The sequence below is a fragment of the Pocillopora damicornis genome, chromosome 13 (genome assembly GCF_964200805.1).
Source record: "Pocillopora damicornis chromosome 13, jaPocDami1.2, whole genome shotgun sequence".
Taxonomy (NCBI): domain Eukaryota; kingdom Metazoa; phylum Cnidaria; class Anthozoa; order Scleractinia; family Pocilloporidae; genus Pocillopora; species Pocillopora damicornis.
The window spans coordinates 12,756,944-12,781,468 of NC_142682.1; the positions used below are offsets into that span (position 1 = coordinate 12,756,944).

At 38.6% G+C, this 24,525-nt stretch overlaps 2 protein-coding genes and 2 pseudogenes across 2 annotated transcripts; all 4 read left to right on the forward strand.

Moving 5' to 3' along the window:
* Positions 1-7,351: 7,351 nt before the first annotated feature.
* Positions 7,352-8,297, forward strand: LOC113675128 (uncharacterized; annotated as a pseudogene).
* A 3,550-nt stretch (positions 8,298-11,847) lies between these two features.
* LOC113675135 (uncharacterized) lies at positions 11,848-16,043 on the forward strand. Its single transcript, XM_089191967.1, has 2 exons — positions 11,848-11,910; positions 14,359-16,043. Exon 2 carries the CDS (start codon positions 14,960-14,962, stop codon positions 15,701-15,703), a length of 744 nt encoding a protein of 247 aa, XP_089048093.1. The 5' UTR covers positions 11,848-11,910; positions 14,359-14,959; the 3' UTR covers positions 15,704-16,043.
* A 3,014-nt stretch (positions 16,044-19,057) lies between these two features.
* LOC113675105 (uncharacterized) lies at positions 19,058-19,904 on the forward strand (annotated as a pseudogene).
* A 739-nt stretch (positions 19,905-20,643) lies between these two features.
* Positions 20,644-22,429, forward strand: LOC113675115 (uncharacterized). The gene is made up of 2 exons (XM_089191305.1): positions 20,644-20,765; positions 20,925-22,429. Exons 1-2 carry the CDS (start codon positions 20,644-20,646, stop codon positions 21,682-21,684), a joined length of 882 nt encoding a protein of 293 aa, XP_089047431.1. The 3' UTR covers positions 21,685-22,429.
* Positions 22,430-24,525: the final 2,096 nt, after the last annotated feature.

The following is a 24,525-nucleotide window of genomic DNA, read 5'->3' on the forward strand; positions in this document are numbered from 1 at the left end:
AAGTCTTCGGAGCCTCTTAATGACATCTTTGGAGACTTTATGTGATAATCGAGCGAGAGGAAAGTAAATTTTATTTTTGAGCTTCTTAAGCGAATTTGATTATTTCATTACAACGAAGTGTGTAGTGAAATATCATGTGAGCTCTATCATATCACTTGCGCATATATTGCTCGTTACCAATCATTTTACGTTTTGCCGTAAAATCAAAGTTGGTCAGCGGTGTTCTTAGCTTCTACTCGCCTTTCTCCGTTTTTAGCAACATCGATTAACCTTTAAGACGCAGTCTCTCTAAAAGCGGTCCGGTGTGTTTCGGGTCGAAAAATCGATTTCTTTCAAACGTAGCCTAAGAATTTCCCTTAGTCTTTAAGTAATCGAACCACCTTGGTTTTTTTTTAAATATAGCAAAATAATTTTTTCCCGCGCAAAAATTGCTACAGCGCTCAAACGCCAGCTTTTAACAACACCGAATATCAAATATGACACATATTTCCAAGCTCGTCTTTTCATAAAATTCCAGTTCGAGGGTTTTGTTTTGCTTCGCAAATTTAGATCAACCTTTTATGAGAACAAACCACATAAATTTGGTTTTTTTAACAATATTTTTTCACTGCAAATCTTTTTTTTGACACTTTCTTTGACGCTACCGCCATGACCGAAAATATGCAACTTTTCATCTCGGCTCAGCGCAAAATTCCAACTTCTTTCTCAGGATCTTTCTATCCAGACTGACTAAAATAGGGGAGAAGAGCATGGAAATATAAAAACATGTTGTGGTTTCGGCGAACTTCTAGAATAGCTGGCCAACAAATTGCGTGCATTTTCGAAAATTCGACCTGACAATGCATATGGAGCAGTCTAAGAAATAAACGAAACTTATATGTTTGACGAGTGATTTGAGTCCATAAAAGCTTTTTTAAGACTCGCAATAGGATAAAAAATCATTAAGTAAAGAAAAATCTTCATCTTCATCTAGAAAAATACAGCCGTCGAAAGTCGACTCTTGGCTTTAGGTGACCCATTGTTTTGACTACCACTCAATTAATATGGAAGGGGAAAAAACTTCAGAGGCAGGATAGCTATGACAGGTTCAGGTTTATTCAGAATAACACTGACGACGAGCCTGATGAGAATGAAGAGCTAGCTGAAGAGTATGCCTCACTAACAGTGTCAAGTTTCAAAGTCGAAGTTTTCGTATTCGTGGTACTTCAAGTGAAGTCCTTTCCAGTTGATATATTTGACATGGAATCAAATAATGTTTGACCAGGTGAACTAATTTATCTTAAGGTCCTTTCTTCTAAATTTATGAAACATCACAAAGTCGCCAGAAATAAAATATTGGATAAAAACCCCCCCAAAAAATGGTAAATTTTTTTCTAAGACGATAAGACTTCTGTGTACCGCCGTCAGGTCGCAAAGTAATGCTGATAACTCGGTAACTTAACTCATGCGTTACTCAACGTCAGGTTTGTTAGTATTAACCACTGGCATACTGAACTATGTTATGGAAGTCCATTCTTGATAAACCACAAGTTTCCAAATAGTCGTTTACTATTAAAGATTTGGCCAGAACACGTAGCAAATCAACCAAGTAGAATAGTTCCAAAGACTAAAGAGTAGACGTGACTTGGTTTTTCTTTTTCCTGCAATTCGTTCCCGCGCCTGAAAGTGCACGGATGAGTTTTCTATGAATTAATTTTTTTTTCACACAACCTTAGGCAGTCCCAAACCCCATCTCAAAGAAGAAGGACATAATTATTTTATTCAGTATCCTTTTTCGGTCCTGGCGTTTCAGAAAGCTCAAATAAATGTAAATATTTTCAAGTCTTCATATTTTGCTCACTTCATCCGACTGTTCCTTCTGTAAGGTCTGCTACGCATAATCCAGAATCCAAATAATCCAAACCGTCACAAATGTCACTATTGACCAAACTTGATTTGGTATCTCTTAAGTTAGATGGGATTTCAGAACGCTTGCATATTTCTCCGAGCATCTTAACCTTGAAAAATGAAAGTCTGTTTTCAAATGCCATTTAGCAAAGGTTGTGGACATCATACATCAATGGATGCTTGACACTAATTTCAGACTCTATGGCTACACTGGCTTTCTCGAGCATTTGTTCATCTGTTAGCGAGGCATACTCTTCAGCTAGCTCTTCATTCTCATCAGGCTCGTCGTCACCGCTGGAGGTTTCCTTGCCATCTGTTTGCTTTCTCTCCGCAGAGAGAGTCGCGAAAAAAATCTCTGAATTTGAAGCTTTGAAAGTCATTTCATTCTACTAAACATTTATGTTGTCGGTATTGCGAGCATTGCACATATCATTAACTACTTGTGCAAGATCTTCCTTCCTTCCAGTTTTTTGACCAATGTCAAATGTTTTTTTTGTATGTACCCACGGACTTTCTCAGAAAAAGCGTGTTTGTCTGCCTTTGGCTTTGTGTAGTGCCCAACCCATTTGGAGTGAGTCTACTTCGGTTGTGGTTTCAGTTTGAACTTCTTTCTGGAGGCGAGACTTTCCTTTGAAATCCAGCGAAATGCTCTGGAAACGCTGAAGCCAATCGATTCGTAACTGGTCATACACGCCCCTCTGTACTGTCTTTACTGGGCTGTGACTTGCCGTCATACTTAGATGAGTTTCCAGCTCTGCACGACTAAGGAATTCCTTTGAGCACTGGGAATGGGGACATTCGAAGGTGCCACTGACATCGTCAGCTTTCCCATGGTAAGAGGTCGTCTTATACATCTCTCGTGCTGAGATTGAGAAAAATGGTTTTCCTTGCTGAGGCAGGTAGCTTCTTATGGACAAAGTATCATGTCATTCCATGCAATCAGCTTACCAGCTCCAAATATAAGGGCCTTCCACATTCAAAGTCCGCCAGGGGTAAACTCAAAATTGTGCAGAGCGCTAAAAATTGGGTATCTTCTCTAACATTAGAGTTATCTTCTTGTCGCTCATGCAGAATACTCATGCTGTCGTTCCTTGTACTGATCTTTCTTTTAGGGCAAGTCAGCGTACGTTGAAAAAGCAATTTTACAAAAAAATCTTGAAAGCAATTTTACGCACGTCTGCATCGCAAGAATACAGAGAAAAGTTAAACATATATATTTTAACGCGGCAGTGGAAATTTCTGACGCGCTTTACGCACGTTTAACGTACGGAAAAACTCACGTGACACCGGAAATCCACCTTTATTAGAGAGGGAGGAGGAAAAAGACGAATATTCCTCAGTGCGTAGTGTTTGTAATAGCATACAATACGCACTGAGGAACTACTAAAGATTATAAGGATTATCATGACACGTATTTCCAAAGTTCTCACAAAATTTCCCAAGTCGCGAAGTGAGGAGGGAAACTTACGGAACTTTGGTATATTTGCGAAATTATTTGCGCGAGGCTACTTGCGATTACTTCTTAATGATATCTAGGCCAAGCTTCCAGAAGAGTATTCTGAAGCGCGGATTATGCTCGATGCTCTTCCACGAAGCCTGCTTATTATCGAAATAGGCGACAATCGACTGGTCGGAGGCTTGTCGATAGAACCGAGGAACTGTGGCCCTGTCGTCTTCAACTTTGTCCGACGTTTTATAAATTCACTTCTTGGACAATAGTACCGGGAATTTCTTCTCACTGGTTACAAATATTATGGCAGGTGCTCGTCATTAGGGCCCATAGATCTAAATAGGAGAAAAAGTGTTGTAATCTTAAATTGATCTATATAAAAGAAAGTGTTATTTTACTAGCTGCTGTAAACTAAAAATATTAGTTCGTGATAATTGTTATATAAGTACTGAGATTTACTCAGTTCAAACCCGCAAAATAAAAATCGTCTCTCTTTGATGAGGAAAAATTCCATTGGTCAGAAGCCTGATACGCCTGATATTTTATTCACAAAAGAGAAAAATCGTGTCGGTTTTTCCCGCCTTTCGGGGCGGCCATGCGAAATAATTGAGACTGAATGTTTGGAACGTTCCTTGCCTGCCTGAAAATCAGCAGGTAAAAATGTTCCACAGTTTGTGTGAACTAAGAACAGGGAGAGCGCATGATGGAGAGAAACCGAACATATCTCAAGTTTGTGAACGTTTTTCGACCACAGTTCATTCAGCTAATTCGGCCGCAGATTATCAACATGGCCAGCAAGCAACGTCGCCCTTAACAGGCGGTGTTATTTAAGGTGGTCAATTCAACATCTCTATCAGCAGCCTTAATCAATCACCGACCTTTGCCACTCCAGATGCTATCAGAGAAAAAATCCACAAAAATGTACAAAAGACTAAAAGTGCTCGACTCCGATTCATAGCAAAAAACACTTCGCTAGAAAGTCTTCATTGTCAAACTAAGCCAAATTTCTTTGCACGGGCCTAGTAATCTTTTTTGTCGAACAAACTATTTTGAAAGTACAGTTTGGCTTTTTTAATCATATTGGAATTGAGGCTTCTAGTCGGTGAAAGGGTTTTCATTTTCAAGTACCATTTACGTAGGAATTTAAACTTTTCCCAATAAAGACTGGGAAAACACGATGTGCACGCGTGACAAAACACATGCACGATCGATATTCATGACGGTTAAGTTATTTTCCATGACGAAACCTCGAACAGAGAAACAAAGTAATGCGGTCTACTTCACGACTTAGCTGCTCAATCCAAGGTCTTAATAATTCCCAGAAATATCTTTATTTCTGATCGAATGAGAGGAAAGGCCTCTTATTCGAGTTTAAAAGCGGATGCACTTTGGGGAAATGCCCCGCAATACAGATTTGTCCTCAGTGTACCTTGGTTTACCCATCTTAAAGTGATGCTATATGAAAATTATTTGGAGGAAATAAACTTTACAAACATTACTTGTTGATTCATCAAAGTCAGTAACAGTTCCAAGAACAGCGGAAATAGCAATGGAAATAGTAATAAAAGTTATAATAAAACCGCTAAAAATAATCATCATCGTTTTTTATTATTTTGACCAGTACCAAGCCAATAACGATGATATTCCCAATCTTGCTTTCTCTTTGGATTTAATCAACACAAATAATAAAGTATAGTATAATAACCATATAATATTAATTAATGTTAATAAGTAGGTAAAGGAAAGCCATTGGGGGAAACTGAACTCCCATATAAAAATTTCTCTCTAAGGCTAATATAAATAAGTATACGTTGTATAAGAAAGAAGAAACTAGAGAAACAACTAAACAATAAACAAAAAGTGAAATCTGAATAAATCTCATTTCGAGATAACAAAATAAAACTATCTACGAAGATAATTCACTAATCGAGTTTTAAAGGAATTCAAACTGGAAGCTGACATAACAAAATTAGGTAAAGAGTTCCAGTCATCACTGGTTAAAAAATGAAAAGTTAAAACAGTCAGTCCTGACAGCTCTAGTCATGGTTACTTCTAGTTCTTGTCGGGCCAGTCAATTCCACATATCTGGTAAAGTCCACAACAGAATAGCCATGAATTATCTTGTAAAGCTGCACCAAAAAAGATATTTACTTCTGAGCTACAATGTTGATCAGTTAAGTTCGGTAAGCCTATCAGAGTAAGGTTTATCCAAATATCGAACGAGTGGCAAAACGCTGGATGGATTCAATACTGTGAATGCGTTTGACAAATATGCGTTCCAAACATGGCAGGCATATTCCAAAATGGGACGAACAAAAACTTTAAAAGCCGTTTTTATTGCCACAAAATCTTTGGACCCAAATGTTTTCCTTATTAGACCCAACACTCGATTTGCTTTACCCACGATACAGTTGATATGGGAGTCCCACTTCAGTGAAGATTCAATCCAAATGCCTAAGTGCTTATGATCATTAATAGCCGAAAGACTTTTGTAATTAATCACATACTAATGAACTACAGGACTTTAGACCTCAAAACGTGTAAAGATTTACACTTTTCAACAAATCACACCAGGAAGCGGCAGACGAGGTCATCTTGAAGTTCAACACAATCATCTTCAGACTTGATCTTACGATAGAGTACACCGTCATCTGCAAAAAGCTCCGTGCTGCAGCTAACACTTAGGGGAAAGTAATTTATGTACAGGAGGAAAAGGAGTGGCCCCAGTATACTCCCTTGAGGAACACCTGAGGACACCTCCATCCAATCTGATAAATAACCTCCAGTAATGACTCTTTGTGTACGGTCTGACAGATAGTCATAAAACCAGGAAAGCAACCGAATGCGATTGCCATCACATTGCAGCTTATAAAATAGGTGATAATGAGAGACCCTGTCGAAGGCTTTTGCAAAATCCAGGAAGATCACATTGACTGAATTACCTTTCTCGAGAGAACTGAACCATGAGTGTAGCAGCTGAAGAAGTTGAGTGACTCATGAACGAGCTTCTCTAAAAGCATGCTGGCTGTCACTCAGCAGAATATGATGAGTCAAGAACTTCATGATATGTTTATGGATGATACGCTCCAGAGACTTCGCCAACATACTTGTCAGGGAAACTGGTCGATAATTTTCAGCCAAAGGGCGTTCACCAGATTTATGGATTGGAACAACATTGGCAGATTTTCAGACGCATTGGTATTATTATGATGGTGCAAACTTAGCAGCTCATTCCTTCAGGATTCTAGGTGAAATTGCATCAGGACTATTCGCTTTGTTTACATTAATGGTACAAAGGACTTTATAAACATGAGCCACTGAACATGTAAAATCATCAACCATGCCCTCAGTGAAAGGTGTAACAATCTTGTAATTGATATCTCCAGATCTTTTTATAAATACACTTTGAAAGAATTTATTAAATGTATCAGCTATTTATTATCATATAGGTATATCCATGCTCCAATTCCTTGCTAACTCACCTCTTTATATATATCAGGAATGTCAACATGCTATTCTTGAACTTGTTGGTTGTGAGATTTCGGAGTAAAGCTGGAATTTTTACGCAAGGGGGGCTTCAATCGAAACTGTTCAATCTATGTAAAAATTGTTCAATCTATGTTCTTTTTATCATGTAAAAACTTTCAATGCTCAACGGTTACTTATGACTAATTTTTATCATTGAACCAATCCATGTATTTGTTAACTTTTGTTGAAGTGCTGTAATCATTGACTCTGTTAGTAACCATTTTATCTTGACACGAATATAGAGCAAAACGTTTTAAAAACCATTTCAGTTGATAAAAGTTTTGATATCGCAGATGTTCTAATAAACCGCTGAAGTCTGCAGCATGTTAAAAGAAGAAGTTGTGGAGTTAATATGTCAAAGAGGTGAGCTTTCAATCCATAATTTTGGCCAAATTTTCACGTTGGCTAATTAAGCCTTTCTTTGCGGCACAAGCCGTAACAACTGACCGGGCTACTACATGAAATTATACATGTCTTTTACTTGTTTCAGGCATGATTTGTCAAATCTTGTTTGGGGAAGAAAGCAGCTTTTAGGATTTGAGCTCAACTGTTGAATACGTCACCGCCTACGCACTCCACGGAACATTTATTTTTCCTGCGCCCACGCACCTAAGTTGCACATAAGTGATGGAGTGATCGAAGAAGAACTGACTTTTTCCCAAATTCCACGAAGATGCGATTAAGCACGGTATTCCTTGTCACCATCGTTCTTATCGCGATGGTGGAATTATCCGAAACAAGAGGGAGGTTTTAGAAGCTCCAGAACCAGTAGAACGAGAGGTAGCTCTGGAGGATCAAGCTCAAAACCTAAAATCACCAAATACACAACAATCACTGCTACTTCAGCTCGCTCTCCAGTGATCGTCTCACAAACTCAACCAGGTTCGCGTTTAAGGACGTTCATGAAAGTTGTCTTTGCCCACACAATGCACCGCTAAGCGTTCAGGAACGCTCCAGTCTATATCGGCAGGGATATCCAATGTACCGGAGTTATGTGTCAATCCCAGAGGAAAGAGCTGTAAGGGTGACCTATGAGAGAGAAAGGCTGCTGTATGACAAAGGAGATTTGTGTTTGGGTTCATCAACAGGAAGTCAAACAGTGAAGGAAGGAATTGACGACAACTTGGTTGACTTGAATACTACAGTGAAGTACAAAAATGGAGAAACGAAAACACTACTCGAAGTCAACAAAACAGTGTCGCTGGAAGACATCAAGGATCAAGACTTCAAAGTTATATGCCACGCCAGTTGTAACATCACGATTGTTACAGCAACCACTTGTACACAGGTGGAAAAGACCATCGAGGGTACGATGATTACTATGTACATGACAAATCCAAACGGTTCGAGCCAATTGAACGAAAATAACAACCTCCTTTCAATTTTCATTGCGTTGTTTGTATTAACAAAATGTTTCGTCTCTAATAGTTAGCATCGAGCGGGCAATTTATCTAGATTGTCCGTTGTATTCGAGAGATGTATTCAGTCAAGTTTATAGCATCTCTTAAGACTCGCAAAGTAGTATATAAACAGAATTTGATATTCATTAGTTATTTAACAGTTAATTATTCACAGCACGCCATTCGACAATTCCATTTTGCTGGTAGTAACCACATGCTAAATTTTCATTTTGTTTGCGTTTTATGCATTATTACCGATGACAATTAATCCGTAGTTAATAGAGAAGCTCTTATTTTTTACATGCAACCCTTGGTAGGACGTCAATCGGTATCAATCGCGCTACAAATATATCAGGAATATAAAAACTTTCGATGAGCAAGGATTTATAACTGATTTTGATACGCTGCCTCCGAACATTGTTTACTCATCTGATGATCCGGAGGAACAATTAGTATACTTTGACGGTATGTTTAAGGAGTGTCTCGAGAGACATGCTTCTCTTCGTGGGGTGTGAGTTACAAGACTGCCAGCACCTTGGATGGAGGACAGCCAAATACGGTCACTACAACAGCTGCGGAATAAATTTAGGAAGGATGGCCACCAGACTGGCTCTCAGGAGTTCTTGGAAATTTTTCGGGACTTCACAAACAAGTTAAAGGCAGCTATTCGTCGGGCTCGCGAGACCTTCACAAGGCAGGCGTAATCATCAAATAAACCGAAGGAGGTGTGTATTATCCACCGCATACTGAAACCTAACTAGTAACCCTTGCAGCGGGATCCTGATAAGTTAAACTCATTCTTTTCTTGTACTGCCGTGAGAACTTTACCTGTTAGTGGTGACTTACTTTCCTGTCCTGAAGAACTAATTCAATCTCTGCCTGATGATAGCCCTGCTAATTCCAAGCTCCGAGAAGTGCTCCATCTAAAATTGTTAAGATCTGATACGTCTACTGGCCCCGAGGGTATCCCCGTCAAATTCGTTAAAATGGTGCCTCAATCCATTGCCGGCCCCTTCACAACTATTATCAATAACTGTACCAGGGAGTACTATTTTCCTAAGCGTGGAAAAATGTGAGAATTAGTCCAATTCCTAAAGTCGATCAACCGAAGTGTGAGGGACACCTTCGTCCCATTTCAAATCTCCCCACACTATCAAAAGTCTTTGAGAAACTTGTCGCGCTGCAGATGAGCACCTTTTGTGAATCTGAATCAGTACTCTGCGATACAATTTCTGGCTTTCGTAAGGGAAACTCGACCAATACAGTGCTAAAGCGTATGCGCTACGATTTGCTAGGAGCGAAGAAAAACATTTCGTACAGATAGATGATCGTATGTCTGAATCAGTGAACGTAAGGTTTGGTGTACCACAAGGGTCGGTCCTCGGACCAATTTTATTTAACCTCTACGTTTCCGATCTGCAAGATCATCTCCCTTCCTCGATTGGTTCTTTTCAATACGCTTACGATACTACAATATACTCAAGCTGTCCAGCTCCTGAGCTACAAAGATGTGTGCAAGAACTAAAGTCCACACTAAACACTATGAACTCCTGATGTAATGACTCCCATCTAACACTTAACTCGAAAAAGACAAAGACGATCTTGCTGTCCACAAGCCAGATGTCACATGTACATAGTTTGGATGAGAATCGACCACCTCTTACAATCTCAGGTAGTACATTAGAATGTGTAAATGTAAGAAAGCTTCCCGGTGTCCATTTCCCCAAGCATCTTAATTGGGATGAGCACGTGCAAGCAACGTGCAAGAGCTGTTACAGAACGATGCAAACAATAAGAAAACTTAAGAACTTTGCCGGTTATAGACTCAGAAAGCACCCAGTGGAGTCACTGGTGCTGTCAAACTTGACCATTGTGACACTGTCTATTACCCTTTTCCGAAATTTCAACTAAAACGTTTACAACGTGTCCAGCTGGTGGCTGCTAGTTTGTCCTGAGTAGGTATGTAAATGACATTGATGATATTGATAAGACAGGGTGGTTACCAGTAAGACAGCGAAGAGATTTCCGCGTTCTAAAACTTGTTCACCGGGCTTTGCACTCCCCCAGCTGGCCGTCTTACGTACAGTTCAACATCTGCGATCTTTGCAGTCAGGAGCAGCAACAAGATTAAGTATACCAACGGAGAGGGGCACCTTTCAAGACTCTTCTGCCAAGTTATTTAACGTCCTTTCGGCAAATATTAGAAACTGTAGCGATTTCAAAGTTTACTGCAGGGAAGTAAATGCCTATCTATTAAATAGCATTTGTAAATAGTTTGTAATTTGCATATAAGGTTGTATTACCATTACCAATCTCCGTGACATTTTTATACAATATCCTTTTATAGTCCGATATTATTGCTTCTTATATTGTAGAATCATACTTTTTTTTGGTTTTGTTTTTTTGTTTGTTTGTTTTTGTAGTATATTGCAATTTTTAATTTTTTATAGTGTAGTTTTAACAGGTGAAGAGCCACAGGGTGGATACACTGTTAATAAACCATTATTATTATTATTATTATTATTATTATTATTACGTCGGAATTCGCTGTATAAACGAGTTTCGTTCACGTGAGAAAAGCTATGCACGACTGATATTCATTACGATGCAAGTTGTTTTCCATGGGGTAGTCTCTATTTATAGCTACCCGTTAAAAGAGGTCAAGAGATGAAGACCCCATCCAATTCACTGCCTAAGTGAGTTGATAATGTAAATTGGACACTGTAGACAGCGAAATTAGAGAAACAAAACAAAGATGGCGAAACGTAACCTAGTTATTACTTTTGCGCCTATCATGGCTTTGGCAACTCTTTTAGCTGTATCACTGCAGTTTAACGGGTTGCTAATGATGTGGAAACTCATCAGACAAAGCAAAACGATGCCATTCGGGCCACCTTGTTGAGTGATGAAACTGCGCTGCTACGTCATTGACCATTTAACGCATGCGCTATTGCGAAGAATTCATCCCGGTAACCGGGATGAAGTGTTCATATGGCAAAATTTTCCAGCCCGCTCACCGAGATTCCGGTTGGTAAAACCGAGATCACTGTAACCGAGCTAGGCCGCCCTCTCATATGAACACATCGAAAATTTTACAAAGGATTCAGAGTTAAGGCAAGATCTCGGAAACCGGGCCAGCCTGGTCAACCGGGCTCATATGAAGAGGCCCTGAGTCAGCGATGTTCACGTTAACATTAAGTCTGACGCGGTGATTTGATTTTGACAATATTGTCATGTGAGAACCCGTCAAACATCTGGGAATTAAATTATGGACCTCAAATATGTGGTACAAACAAAATTACGGGTTAAATGGAGTTAGCCCTGCAGCAGGATAAGTGAACTTCATTGTATAGTCATGGTACTTTTCCGCGCTATGTTTTCATGCTTTCTACCTGATTCGTTCGAACTTCAGGAAATGGTTTGTCTCACAAAACATGTAGGCACTTTCTCTTCGCTCAACACCTCGACGCGTACTTACTGCTCGGGTTATGACAAACATGCTTGCTATGCGATAATTTTTACCTAATGCTGGAAACTGAAGATTCAGTCTCTGAAATTGATAGTCATCACATTTTGCAAGAAGCGTCCGAGCTGTGATCGTGTAATTGAATGGGCTCCTGGCAATTGGATCTCTCAAGCACGCTGGTAAGTATATGGTTAGCGTAAATAATTGTTGTTTACAGTTTTCGAATTCAAGTGCCGTTTTTGAGAGTCCGTTTCCGTAACCTTCCTCGATATTTTCTGTCAAATTCATTGAGGTACAATCTCGGGATTTCACAAGTGATTACGAACGATAAATTTGTATCGGCATCATGATTTAGGGAAGTTTAGTCAACACATTATCAATTTACAATTCGTGAACCATTTCTGTAACGTGCTTGAATATTTTCTTTTGAATTAATTGAGTCATACTCTCGGAATTTCATCAGTTATTAGGAACGATAAATCCGTATATGTGGCACAAGTGAAGCACTTTTTAAACTTTCCATACGATGTTAGGAAACTATACTTAATAGACTCTCGATATATTAGCCTGTCATAACTCGTTGATTACTTCATTACTGCACAGTCATATGCTATGAGATAACATTTTTGTTGGTAGAAGTATTGTGAGCACAGTACCACTTAGTGACAAAAATTAACGATTTCCTGTTTTGCTAGGATGCATAGGGTCTGATGATTGCAATGTATAAATTTTAGCTTTCAAACTTTCATCAAACATTAATTGTAACTGTTTACCATATCTATTTCTCTGTACCCTACGCTCTCAAAAGTTGAGATGAGTCAATCACCTGACTTCCTTTGTTTGGAATTGTGAGATTAAATAATTTTGCTGTGTAAGTTACTACATTGTAACATGTCATATTATTATTTAGATTGCATTAAATACTCTCTCTCAAGCTTTCATTACCAATGCTCAAACCCAAAGTAAACATTGATATAAGGAATTGGTCACAAGATAAGTGAGTTTTAAAGGGTGGGAATCTGGAAAAGCAAAAGAATCCTCCTTTAGTTGGGATTGAAGATCTGAGGTTATTTACATAGTTTTTTATCAGTTAGTGACGTAATTAATATATTCATTTAGTTATTCATGTAGATAATTTTTACATAATTTTTTTTATCAATTAGTGATGTAATTAATTTATTCATTTATCTATTTAATTTTCTTTTTAATATTGATGCTGAAAAGCCCTTTTTAGGGATGCTCAATAAAGTGTATGTATGTATGTATGTATTGAAATTGATGAAGGCCCACCTAGTTTAATTCATGTTTTTACTTTGACCTGCCTCTTTCCCTGTAATGTTTAGGGCACATAGACGTAGAGAACATTTTTTGTATTTTGACGCATGAAAGTTTAATTAATTGGCGTACTCCACATAATGAACAAAGCAAGAATATAAATGCTTTAACTTTAAAGGTTAGAAAATTAAAATTAAAATAAGAGAGTTGTGCAGACCATATCCTATTTTTTTTCCTCCTTTGGATATTTATCTAAATAACATAGTCTCTATCAGTCTCATTCAATCTCACTTTCCACTGAACTTATGGAAGGATGATAACCTCAGTATATCTTTAAATGAGGAAAAGAAAGCCTGCCTTCTTACCACACCTTAAAAATTAGCCGGTTGTGAAAATTTCTTGAACCTGTCGTCGTATGAATGTTTGACTCAATTTTACCTCACTAACCAACATGTAAACTGAATAAATAGAAACTTGAGATTTATTTGTTCTCCTTTTTAGGTGTGCATTAAAATTTCGAAGTCATTGCAGGCTTGAACTACAGGTTTAGAGGAAATCTGCATGTGCATGTGTTTTCAACATATAAAACCAGGACTATGACTACTTTGAATGACTTTACTACATGCCGCACAGGGCAGGCAGGTGTTGTAAAAAAGTTTTCTTAGCTTTTTCTTTAGTATACATTTATTTTTCTAAGAATCTTGTTTATCCGGCCTATGCTGAGTTCTAATTTTTCAACAAAATTTTCTTTTCCTTTGAAGATTAAATCTCCTAGTATCAGTTAATATTCATGTAAATAAAATAATTACTGGAAATCTTGCAGATGTATAGCACATTATTTTTTCCTCTGATCCTCCTCACATTTTATTAGGTGCAGGGATTCGTATTGGCTATAATATTAAAGTCAAATTAAAGTTTTATGCACAGCATATGCCTCAAATTTATGTAATAAAATATCTTATCCTTCTTAAAACTAGTTCATCAGAATAAGAATGATTTACAAGTATGGCCTTCACGGTGGTAGCTTCCAGGTTTGAAAAAAGTCATTAATTGCTAAAATCCTCAGTTTCTTTTCCCTGGTAGCCCAACCTCATCAAAACATCGCCAAGAGGAGCAATTAGCAAATTAATCCTCAATCCTGTTAGCTTTTCATGGATATCGCATTTCAAACATGGTGTTTATGCCACAAATTTTCCATTTCCCTGACTAATTATTTTTTAATGATGTTTACAAGTTGTGGAAAATGGTTGGGTTGAAATGGGAGTAGCCAAAAGCGAAAAAGTTAAAAAAAAAATAAAGATTCAAACACGAGTTGAAAATTACTTTTCTTTTTAATTTTCTACGCTAAACAGAGGAGGTTGAAACGTTAGGGAAAATCGGTGGGGCAAGCAGTCATACCTGGCAACTTCAAGAGATCATACAAGAGAAGCCCATACGATTCTGGCGTATTGTTTTACTGACTCATTGTGCTCAAGTGTATATACTTCAATCGACCTGTGATGTCCTAACGCGAAGTAGTTTACCGTCGTTTCCTTCAATTTTGGCTTCAATTGACACAACTTGTATGCCAAAGAGTTCAGAAAACAAACGCAAAGTTTTAATTCATTTTATTGCCCCTCGAAAACAACTCATATGATCAGACACGAGGGTCGTTGTTGTCATTCTTCCGTTGAGGGCCTAGAAAGAACGTGAGGTAAGCAAAAATCCGCTTTGACGAAATAGAACTGATTGACAGATGTCCAAGTGATCACTCATTTTGCTGAGAGTGTACTAATCTTAATCACACTTATTAACCTTGGTAACTGAATTCATCACGTACATAACACGGTGGATAGTGGTTTTCCTCATGCAGAGTAAGTGGTCGAGACTGCATCACACGAACCCAATTTTCACAAAATTGGGAAGAGGAATTGACTTGAAACCCAATTTCACACGTCATTGCTGTTAGACAAGATGCGATTCGCTACAGTGTTGCTTGTTGCCATCGTTCTTATGATGATGGTAGAGTTATCAGAAACAAGAGGACGTATTGGCAGATCCGGTCGATCTAGGTCCAAAGGGTCCAGCTCAAAACCTAAAATCACCAAGTACACGCCAATCAAAGCCACTTCAGTTCGCTCCCCGGTGATCGTCTCACAGACTCACTATGGTTCGCGTTCAATCACGTTCAAGAAAGTTGTCTTTGCCAACTCGCAGCACCGCCACCCTTTCAGCAGTGCCCCAGTCTATCGGATGGGATATCCAATGTACCGGAGTTATGTCTCCATCCCGACGAAGAGAGCAGTGAGGGTTACCTATGAGAGAGAAAGGCTGCTGGATGACAATGGAAATTTGTGTTTGGATACATCAGCAGGGAGTCAAACACTGAAGGAAGGAATCGACGACAACTTGGTTGAATTGACAACTACAGTGAAGTACAAAAATGGAGAAACGAAAACACTACACGGAGTCGACGAAACAGTGTCGCTGGAAGACATCAAGGAGCAAGACTTTGAAGTTGTAAGCCTTGCCCGTTACAACTTGATTATTGTGACGGGAACAACTTGTACAAAGGTTGAAACGACCATCAAAGGAACGATGGTTATCATGTACGAGACAAATCCGAACGGCTCAAACAAACTGAACATCAACAACATACTACTCTCAGTCGTTATTACGTGGTTAATGTTTATGAATTTACATCTATTTCTTTGTTGAATCAAGAGGGCTAATGTTCCGCTAGGCATCAATATGTTCAGGCGCGACTCATAGTCATTTGAGCCTGACAAAGTGATAATGTCGTACTTATCGTCGAAAGAGCAATTTAATTGGCTTTTAGCCTGCTGAAATCTCGAGCTTGGCTTGGAAAGTGAATAACCTCTTTTAAAACTTCCGGTTATTCATGCGACAAATTAACAATTATCAACGACCTTCAACCGAAGATGTTGTAGGATGATAACTTGTACCATAATGATTTGCACGTGGCTATGCTAAATTTGCATTTAGCTTGATTTTGCTTCGATTTTAGTAACCACATTAAATTTATTTGATATGAAAACGATTTTATTTCGTAATTGTAGTTCATATGACTCCCTTTTGGCGCAGAAAAGGATTGACTTTTGACCGCGGGAGATAGACTTACATATGCACGATATTCACGTATAGATTACGCCATCGAGTACAAAGCTTAGGATTTCTTATAATTTAATTCAATTTCGTAGAAAAGGTTGTGGTTATTCATCGTGGTGAATAACAATAAAAGCTAAGTTTTTTTTCGTTTGTCTCACGATGTAGTCACGTTTGATGTAGATCGCGACGTTTCGACTGCATACTGCTAGTCTTCTTCAGGCGATGGGTCGATTGGTCATAGAGGGAGCTGTCGAAAAAACAACTGATCACAGCAGAGCAACATGCTTTGTAAGATCACGCATGACCAGTCGACCTCATTGCTTGAAGAAGACTAGCAGTATTCAGTCGAAACGTCGCGATCTACTTCACACGTGACTACATCGTGAGACAAACGAAAAAAAAACTTAGCTTTTAGTGTAATTAAATTTTTCTAAATTTTTTAGAAAGCGTTGCGTTCGAATTAAAAAGCGGTTATTTATAGGCAACAAGAAAACATCACGTGAACTGGAAGGAAAAAAATTGAACGAGATCTGCTATTTGTAGCGATATAAGGCAGTTATGGAGCTCATTCGAATGTTTGACAAGTGATTAGATTAGAAACAAGGCGATTTTTAAAGTGACACGACTGGCAAAAGATTCCCCTCGGTACTCTTAGAAAAAATCTACCATGTTTTTTTTTGGGTTTTCATCCAATATTTTATATCTGGCGAATTCGTGAGGTTTCATAAATTCAGAAGGAAGGACCTTGAGATAAATTAGTTCGGCTGGTCAAATATTATTTGATTACATGTCACATGCATCAACTGGAAAGGACTTCACTTAAAAGGGGCATCACGATTGGTTCATGGTAAGATTTTGGTAGCGTACTTCAAAAATCATACTTGGTAAGAAGTATACCCAGGCAATTGTCTACCACATAACATGTTTAGAGTAAACATGTTGTTTATTTTAGGTTAGTAATCAACAAGTTACTGTCAAGGGCTACTTTGAGGATTAAATTGGGACCCCTCACTTTTTTGTCATTTCCTCATAACTACATAAACAGTCTTTATACCAAATTTGGTGTCAATAGCACAAATACTCTTCGAGAAATTCGATGGGCTAACAAAATTACCCCGAAAAAGCTATTTTCGGAAAATGCAATCAAAACTTCAGTTTTATCTAAATGTCATTTGTAAGACTAATAATTCCCTAAAATGGCCTTTTGTGCATCACAACACACCTACTTGAAGGTATGCTTAGGTTCTTTGGTTCTTTCCCTTTTTACCCACTCTCAACTGCTGTGTTTCAGTCCAACGAAGGTGACTTCTACAGCTCGCGTTTTTTCCCTTCTCTTGTGCGGTACCTCCTGTTTCTTGGTTCCCTTAAGACCTCTCTTTCTTTTAGAGGCATGATTCCTTAAAACAGACTGTTTTTCCCAACTTTTGGCATGATTTACGGACAAGAAGACCAGTTGATAAGATAGACGCTTGTGCTCGATCTAAGAAGATTGAGTGCTTTGTAACCGGGCTTCATATTAGTGGAATTTTCACTTGAAAGATCTGCGGCTGGACGTAGGGGTCTCAGGATCAAGTGGAATAAGTTTTTGAACAATTTTGGAGAAATACAACCTGCCAAAACGATTGGATTACCTGTGGTTGCCATAGCAAACAAACAATATACTAGCCTTTAAATGCGGCTGTTTTTTAGCGGTGCATGAATAATTAAGCGAAAGGTCTGAAACTAGATGGTTTCTAGTATCATTTAAGATGAAATAAAAAAAGGTGAAATTTTCAATTTTTCTTCAAAATCCAACCGTGATGCCCCCTAAAGTACCACGAGTACGAAAACTTCGACTTTGAAACTTAGCGTTATTCTGAATAAACCTCAATCTTGTCATAGCTATCCTGCCTCTGAAGTTTTTTTCCCTTCTCCATTAATTGAGTGGTAAACAAAACAACAGGTCGCCTATAGCTGAGGGTCAACTTTCGGTGGCTGTATTTTTCTAGATGAAGATGAATATTTTTCTTTACTTAATGATGTTTTATCCTATTGCGAGCCTTAAACAAGCTTTTATGGAATCAAATCACTTGTCAAACATAAGTTGGCCGTATAAGTTTCGTGTATTTTTTAGACCGCTCCATGTACATTTTTAGGTCGAATTTTCGAAAATGCACGCAGTTTTTTATTGGCTATTACAGAAGTTCGCCAAAACCGCAACATGTTTATATATTTTCATGCTCCTCCACCCTATCTTAGTCAGTCTGGATAGAAATTCCTAGGAAAGAAGTTGGAGTTTTGGCGCTAAGCCCAGATAAAAAGTTGCATATTTCCGGTCATGGCGGTAGCGTCAAAGCAGGTGTCAAAAAAAAAAATTTGCATTAAAAAAACCGTTAAAAAAACCAAATTTATGTGGTTTGTTCTCATAAAGAGTTGATCTAAATATGCGAAGCAAAACAAAACCCTCAAACTGGAATTTTGTGAGGAAACGAGCTCGGCAACTTGTGCCATTTTTATATTCGGTGTTTTAAAAGCTGGCGTTTGAGCGCCGAAGCGATTTTCGCTCAGGAAAAAGTTATTTTGCTATATTTGCAAAAACCAAGGTGGTTTCGATTACTGTTACACTAAGGTAGATTCCTTGGCAAAGTTTGAAAGAAATCGATTTTCCAACCCGAAACGCACCGGACCGCTTTTAAAGAGACTACGTCTTAATTTCTCCACAAGTTTTGACCGGTTTTGGCAACGTTTATTTAAAAATCCAAATAATTCAAGTATGCACATTATCATTTGGCTCACTCTTTTTTCTTTTACACAGATTGTGTGTCAAAAAGTTCAGAAAACAAACGCAAGTTTCTAATTCATTTTATTGCTCCTCGAAAACAACTTATACGACCAGACACGATGGCCGTTGTTGTTATTCTTCCCTCGAACTCGAAGCGTTAGAAAGAACCAATAGTAGTAGAATAGCTTGACACATGTCATGATTATCAATAGTAATCACTCATTTGGATGAGACTGCATCACACGCACTCAGTTTTCACAAAGTTAGGCAGAGGACTGACTTGAAACCTAGTATTAATCGTCGTTGCTGTCAGACAAATGCGATTCGCTACAGTGTTACTTATTACCATCGTGCTTATGGTGATGGTAGAATTATCAGAAACAAGAAGACGTGGTGGTAGTTCAAGAGGCTCAAGATCCAGTCGATCGAGATCTAGTTCTGGAGTGTCCAGCTCAAAACCTAAAATCATCAAGTACACACCAATCAAAGCCACCTCAGTTCGCTCTCCGGTGATTGTCAAACAAACTAAACTGGGTTCGCGTTCAAGCACGTTCAAGAGAGTTGGAAGGAAGGAATCGACGACCACTTGGTTGACTTGACAACTGCAGTGAAATACAAAAATGGAGAAACGAAAATACTACACGGAGTCGACAAAACAGTGTCGTTGGAAGACACCAAGGATCAAGACTTTGAAGTTGTAAGTCTCGCCAGTTACAACATGATTATTGTGACGGGAACAACTTGTACACGAGTCGAGAACACCGTCCAAGGTACGATGGTTACCATGTACGAGACAAATCCGAACGGCTCAAACAGACTGAACATCAACAAAACGCTTCTCTCAGTCGTTATTATGTTGTTTGTGTTTATGAATCAACGTGGATTTCTTTATTGAATCAAGAGGGCTTATGTTTCGCTAGTATCAATATGTCCAGTTATTATGATAGTAGTTAACGTCAAAATAGAACTTTATTTGGTTTATATACTGTTGTAATCTTAAGCTTAGCTTGGAAAGTCTGTAACCGCTTTTTACACTCAGAAGTATTCGTGCGACAAAATATTAATTACTAATGACCCTCCACCGAAAATGTTCTTTAATTATAGGTTGTACCAAGATGATTTCTAAATTTGGCTTGTTTTTGCTTGGATTTGAGTCATCACATTAAAAGTTACATGACATGAAAACGATCTCATATTTGTATTTCCTTTTTTGCGCAGATAAGGATTTACTTCTGACCGCGGGAGATATACCTACATACGCATGATTGTTATGAATTACGCCATCGAGTACAAAGAGATGATCCATGTTTCAACAAAGCTCAAAGATTTTCAAATTTTTTTTAAAAAGTTGCGTTTGCATTAAAAAGCAAATATACATAGGCAACAAGAAAACATCACGCGAACTGGGAGGAAAAATATCGAACAAGATCTCATGGCAGTTATGGAGCTCAAGCAAATGTTTGAAGTGTGCTTTTCTGAACAGAAAGCACCTGGAAGAAAAAAATGTCAAGCTTGTGAACATGCCACAGTTTGTTACCTAAAACCTTACATCAGCATATGACTTTTCTGAAATTTTAAGGTATATCTGTCTTCCATGTTAAGAAACAAGACGATTTTAAAAATAACACGATAGACAAAAGATTCTTCTCAATACTCATTAGCACGCTTCTGCTTAAAGAAGCCGAATTTATCTCAAGTATCTGAAGGTTTTTCGACCACAGTTCATTCAGCAAGTTCGGCCGCAGATTATTAACATGGCCAGCCAGCAATGTCGCTTTTTACAGGCGCTGTTATTCAAGGTGGTCAACTGGACATCTCTATCAGCAGCCGTAATCAATCACCGACCTTGGCCACTCCAGAAACTGACAGAGAGATAAAATCCACAAAAATGTACAAAAGCCTAAAACTACTCGACTCCGGTTCGTAGTAAAAAACGCTTTGCTAGTTTGTTGAAAGGTAATAGGAGCTAGTATTTTCATAAACTCTTCAATTGTCAAACGTAAGCCTAAATCTCGTTGAACGGGCTTTGTAATGTATTATTATTTCCAGAATCCGCCGAACGAGTACTAGCTCTGGAGGGTCTAACCCAAAACCTAAAATTACCAAGTACACACCGATCAAAGCCACGTCAGCTAGCTCTCCGGTGATCGTTTCACAAACTAAACTGGGTTCGCGTTCAAGCTCTTTGAAGAAAGCTGTCGCAGCCCATGCAGTGCACCGCTACTCGATCATCAGCGCCCCAGTATATCGACAGGGATATCCAATGTACCGGAGTTATATTTCCATCCCTGGTAACAGAGCTGTGAGAGTGACATATGAAGACGAAAGACTTCTAGATGACGAAGGAAAGCTGTGTTTGAATGCATCAGCAGGGAATAACACTCTCAAGGAAGGGATCGACGACAACTTGGTGGAATTGAACACTACAGTGAAGTATAAAGATGACGCAACAAAAACAGTATATGGAAGTAACAACACTATGTCGCTAAAAGACATAAACGGCCAAAATTTCACGGTTATTGGCCTCGCTCGGTACAACAATACGATCGTATTGGAAACAACTTTTCAGCAGGTCGAGAGGATCATTGAGGGTACGATGGTAACATTGTGCGAGACGAACCCAAACGCCTCGATCGAGCTGAATGGACCCAACGATTTCTCAAGCGACTCGGATACGACTGACGAAGGTTCTTTCAACTGGGACACAGATAACAAAAGCTCGAACTTGCAAGGCATCAATAACAAACTACTCTCGGTTTTAATTACGTTTTTGCTACTCGCTATAACATATTTGGTTTCTCTTAGTTAGCGTTGCACGAGTTTGTAGCATGTTGTATTCGAGTTATGATGGGTGAAAATCAATTTGGAATTCTCGCTTGTTCACTTGTGATATCTTATCCATGCTAGAATATAATGTTGAATTCTATTTCAAATGGATCGAACAAAAATATTACGAAAAATATGAAAAATATTTTGTGGGAATAAGTCTATAAATCATTTATAATTTATCGGTTCAGCACGCTTTTTTTTTTTGTAACACGGCAATGTTTTGAATGTATTATATGATTTAAATTCAAATGTGATATCTCGAATTGACATTTCATTTGTTTTGCTGCGATTATGTAACTCCGTAAGCATTCATTTACACCGTATATGTAGATTGCCCTATTTTGTAACTATCATTTATGTGGGATAGAGGCAGAGTGGTCGAGTGGTTAGGACACTGTACTGGTAATCTGGTGGTCCCGGATTTAAGCCCTTCACCCTGCCTCTTACTGGGTTTGTTCTCGGTTGCCCCGAGTTTAATTCCTTGACCTCCGTGACTGCACCTTGTGCACAACCACCTGGTTTGCTTCTGCCCAGTTGGAATTTTAAAACTATTTGTGTATTTTAAAATGTTCAATTTGTTTGTAGTGGCCCTAAAAAGCCCCACTGGCGGAGTGGAAGATAATGTTATTACTATCATTGTCATTGTATCATTCCTTTTAAATTTGGTCAATAAAGAATTAACTTGAATCACGATCTGCTGGCATCAAAACAAAACAAAACAAAAAAAGAAACAAGTACGACTGATATCAATGACGTTTAAGGTATTTTTTTCGTTTGCTCATTTATCACAATTTTACCGATAAACGTTGCGTCAGAGGCCATCACCGCTAAAAATCCTTGACACTATATTTTTTGGGTTGGTATCATATGAGTCGTCGTGCCAAAATTCTGGGCAATCTGTTAAGTTTTCATATCCTTATAATTCTATTAAAAAACATACACACGTTAAAACGAAGAAGGTTTTATCCGATGTGAAACTTGTACCAAACATTTCACGCTATGGGTGACCACAGGCGGTGTGCACACTCTGATTGCGTTGCTCATGGTCGTAAAACGAAAAGTGAGTCATTTGCATCCTGTCGAGTGAACATCTCTGGTGGCAGCAAGATAGCGTGAATAAACGTGGAATGTAACGAGGATTCACTGACGCAGTTCCTTCCAAAGTTAGAAAGTGTTCGCAGGCCTGCGCGACTCTTGTTATTCCCCCGTGACAAATTCGTAGTTAGGAGGCAATTGAAGAGATTCAGAAAGAATCGAAACTGCAGCCTTGCCCAAGAATCTATTCATTTGGCAGCAGTCACAGTCACAGCCGATGGCTGTGTGAATAATATCAAATTCGCGAGTTATTTAACAGGGAATCGATCCTTGACATGCAAACGTATTACAAGGAGACAGCGAACTTCTAATACACGAACCATTTTCCATATCATGCACTGAAAGGCATGACTACGGGATTCGCGAAAGGAGAAGCCAAAATTCGCCACGCTTAACGTTGAATTAAAAAACGTACAGATTTTCAAATATGCTTAAAAGAATAGAGAATACTCAGAATAAGGTTTTGAAAACAGTATCTGTGGAGTTATCTTCTGCGGGAGAGACAATATGTACTTGAAAACAGAGAAAATAGCGCGCACACATGAAGATATTACCTTTTGTAACACAATCTCATCCAGCTTTGCCAAACCCCTAAAACATACAGACAGGGAAATGACAGGAAACTAACTCTTATTATCACATCGCAAAGGAAAGTCATTAAAAGATAAATCTTAAAAACAGCCAAGTTCTCAGGTCAGAAGATTTAAAAGCGTAAGCGAATGGCAGGAGTCGCACAAGCCTATCAACACCTTTTAACGATCGACTGCCTTTTGCTTTCCGGCTTACCCGGCGTGTCGCCGTGTGCAATGTAGGGTTATTCAGTGGTGAAGTGACTCCTTTCATTGTTCTTATTCAACTGTCCTTCATTCAATGATCCAGAAAGTAGATTTACCTTACAACACTCGCGATTAGCTAATTTGTTTTTACTTAGGAAAGTAGATTTACAACACAATTGAGTATACAATAGTAGCGCTGTGTAACGCAACAATAGGCCTTTTCTCGGTCACAATCCATCTCAAACACTAGCACTTAAAATGCGAGAAACACATGTACCGTTGGAGAGCGTTAGAGAGCGTTTGATCAGCGCTCCAAGACACTCTCACTATTAACAATTTTGGGGGAAATTAACTATGTGTGGTAGACCGCCAGACCGCTTCGATTTTACCTGTCAGAAAATTCGATTTCAATTTAAAGCGGTTGGAGCTCGTCATGGCAGAACTTGACGACGACTATCGGACGAGTGCGAGCATCGAAAATTGCTTCAGCAACGTACCCTTGTCCTTTTTCTTCTCTATCTTACCCCATTATTTACAGGATAATTAATTTAATACTCAGACTAATGGCAGAGATCACCGCGTACAACTTAAATCAGGAGATGTTAACGCGATTGACATTCATGAACCCGGAATTTTTGTCGCAAAGCTTCGAGAGTCCTTTTGGCTGTCAAGTTACTATTCGCACTTTGGATAGCATGCGAGCCGTGGTAATTAGATAACGGCGTAATATGTGATGAACGTAGTCTACAACTGTGGTGTTTTAAGCCACTGACCTGATCTGTGTATACTTTATACATACTGAGAGATTTTTTCAACGCCGTAAAATCTTACAATATGTATATTACATTCTGAAAGAAATTATATATCGCGTTATTAGATATATTCCAGGCGAGATGGATCTCTTCATTAGCTCTGCGATAGCGAAGAAGTTAAAGGCCTTTATCATACCA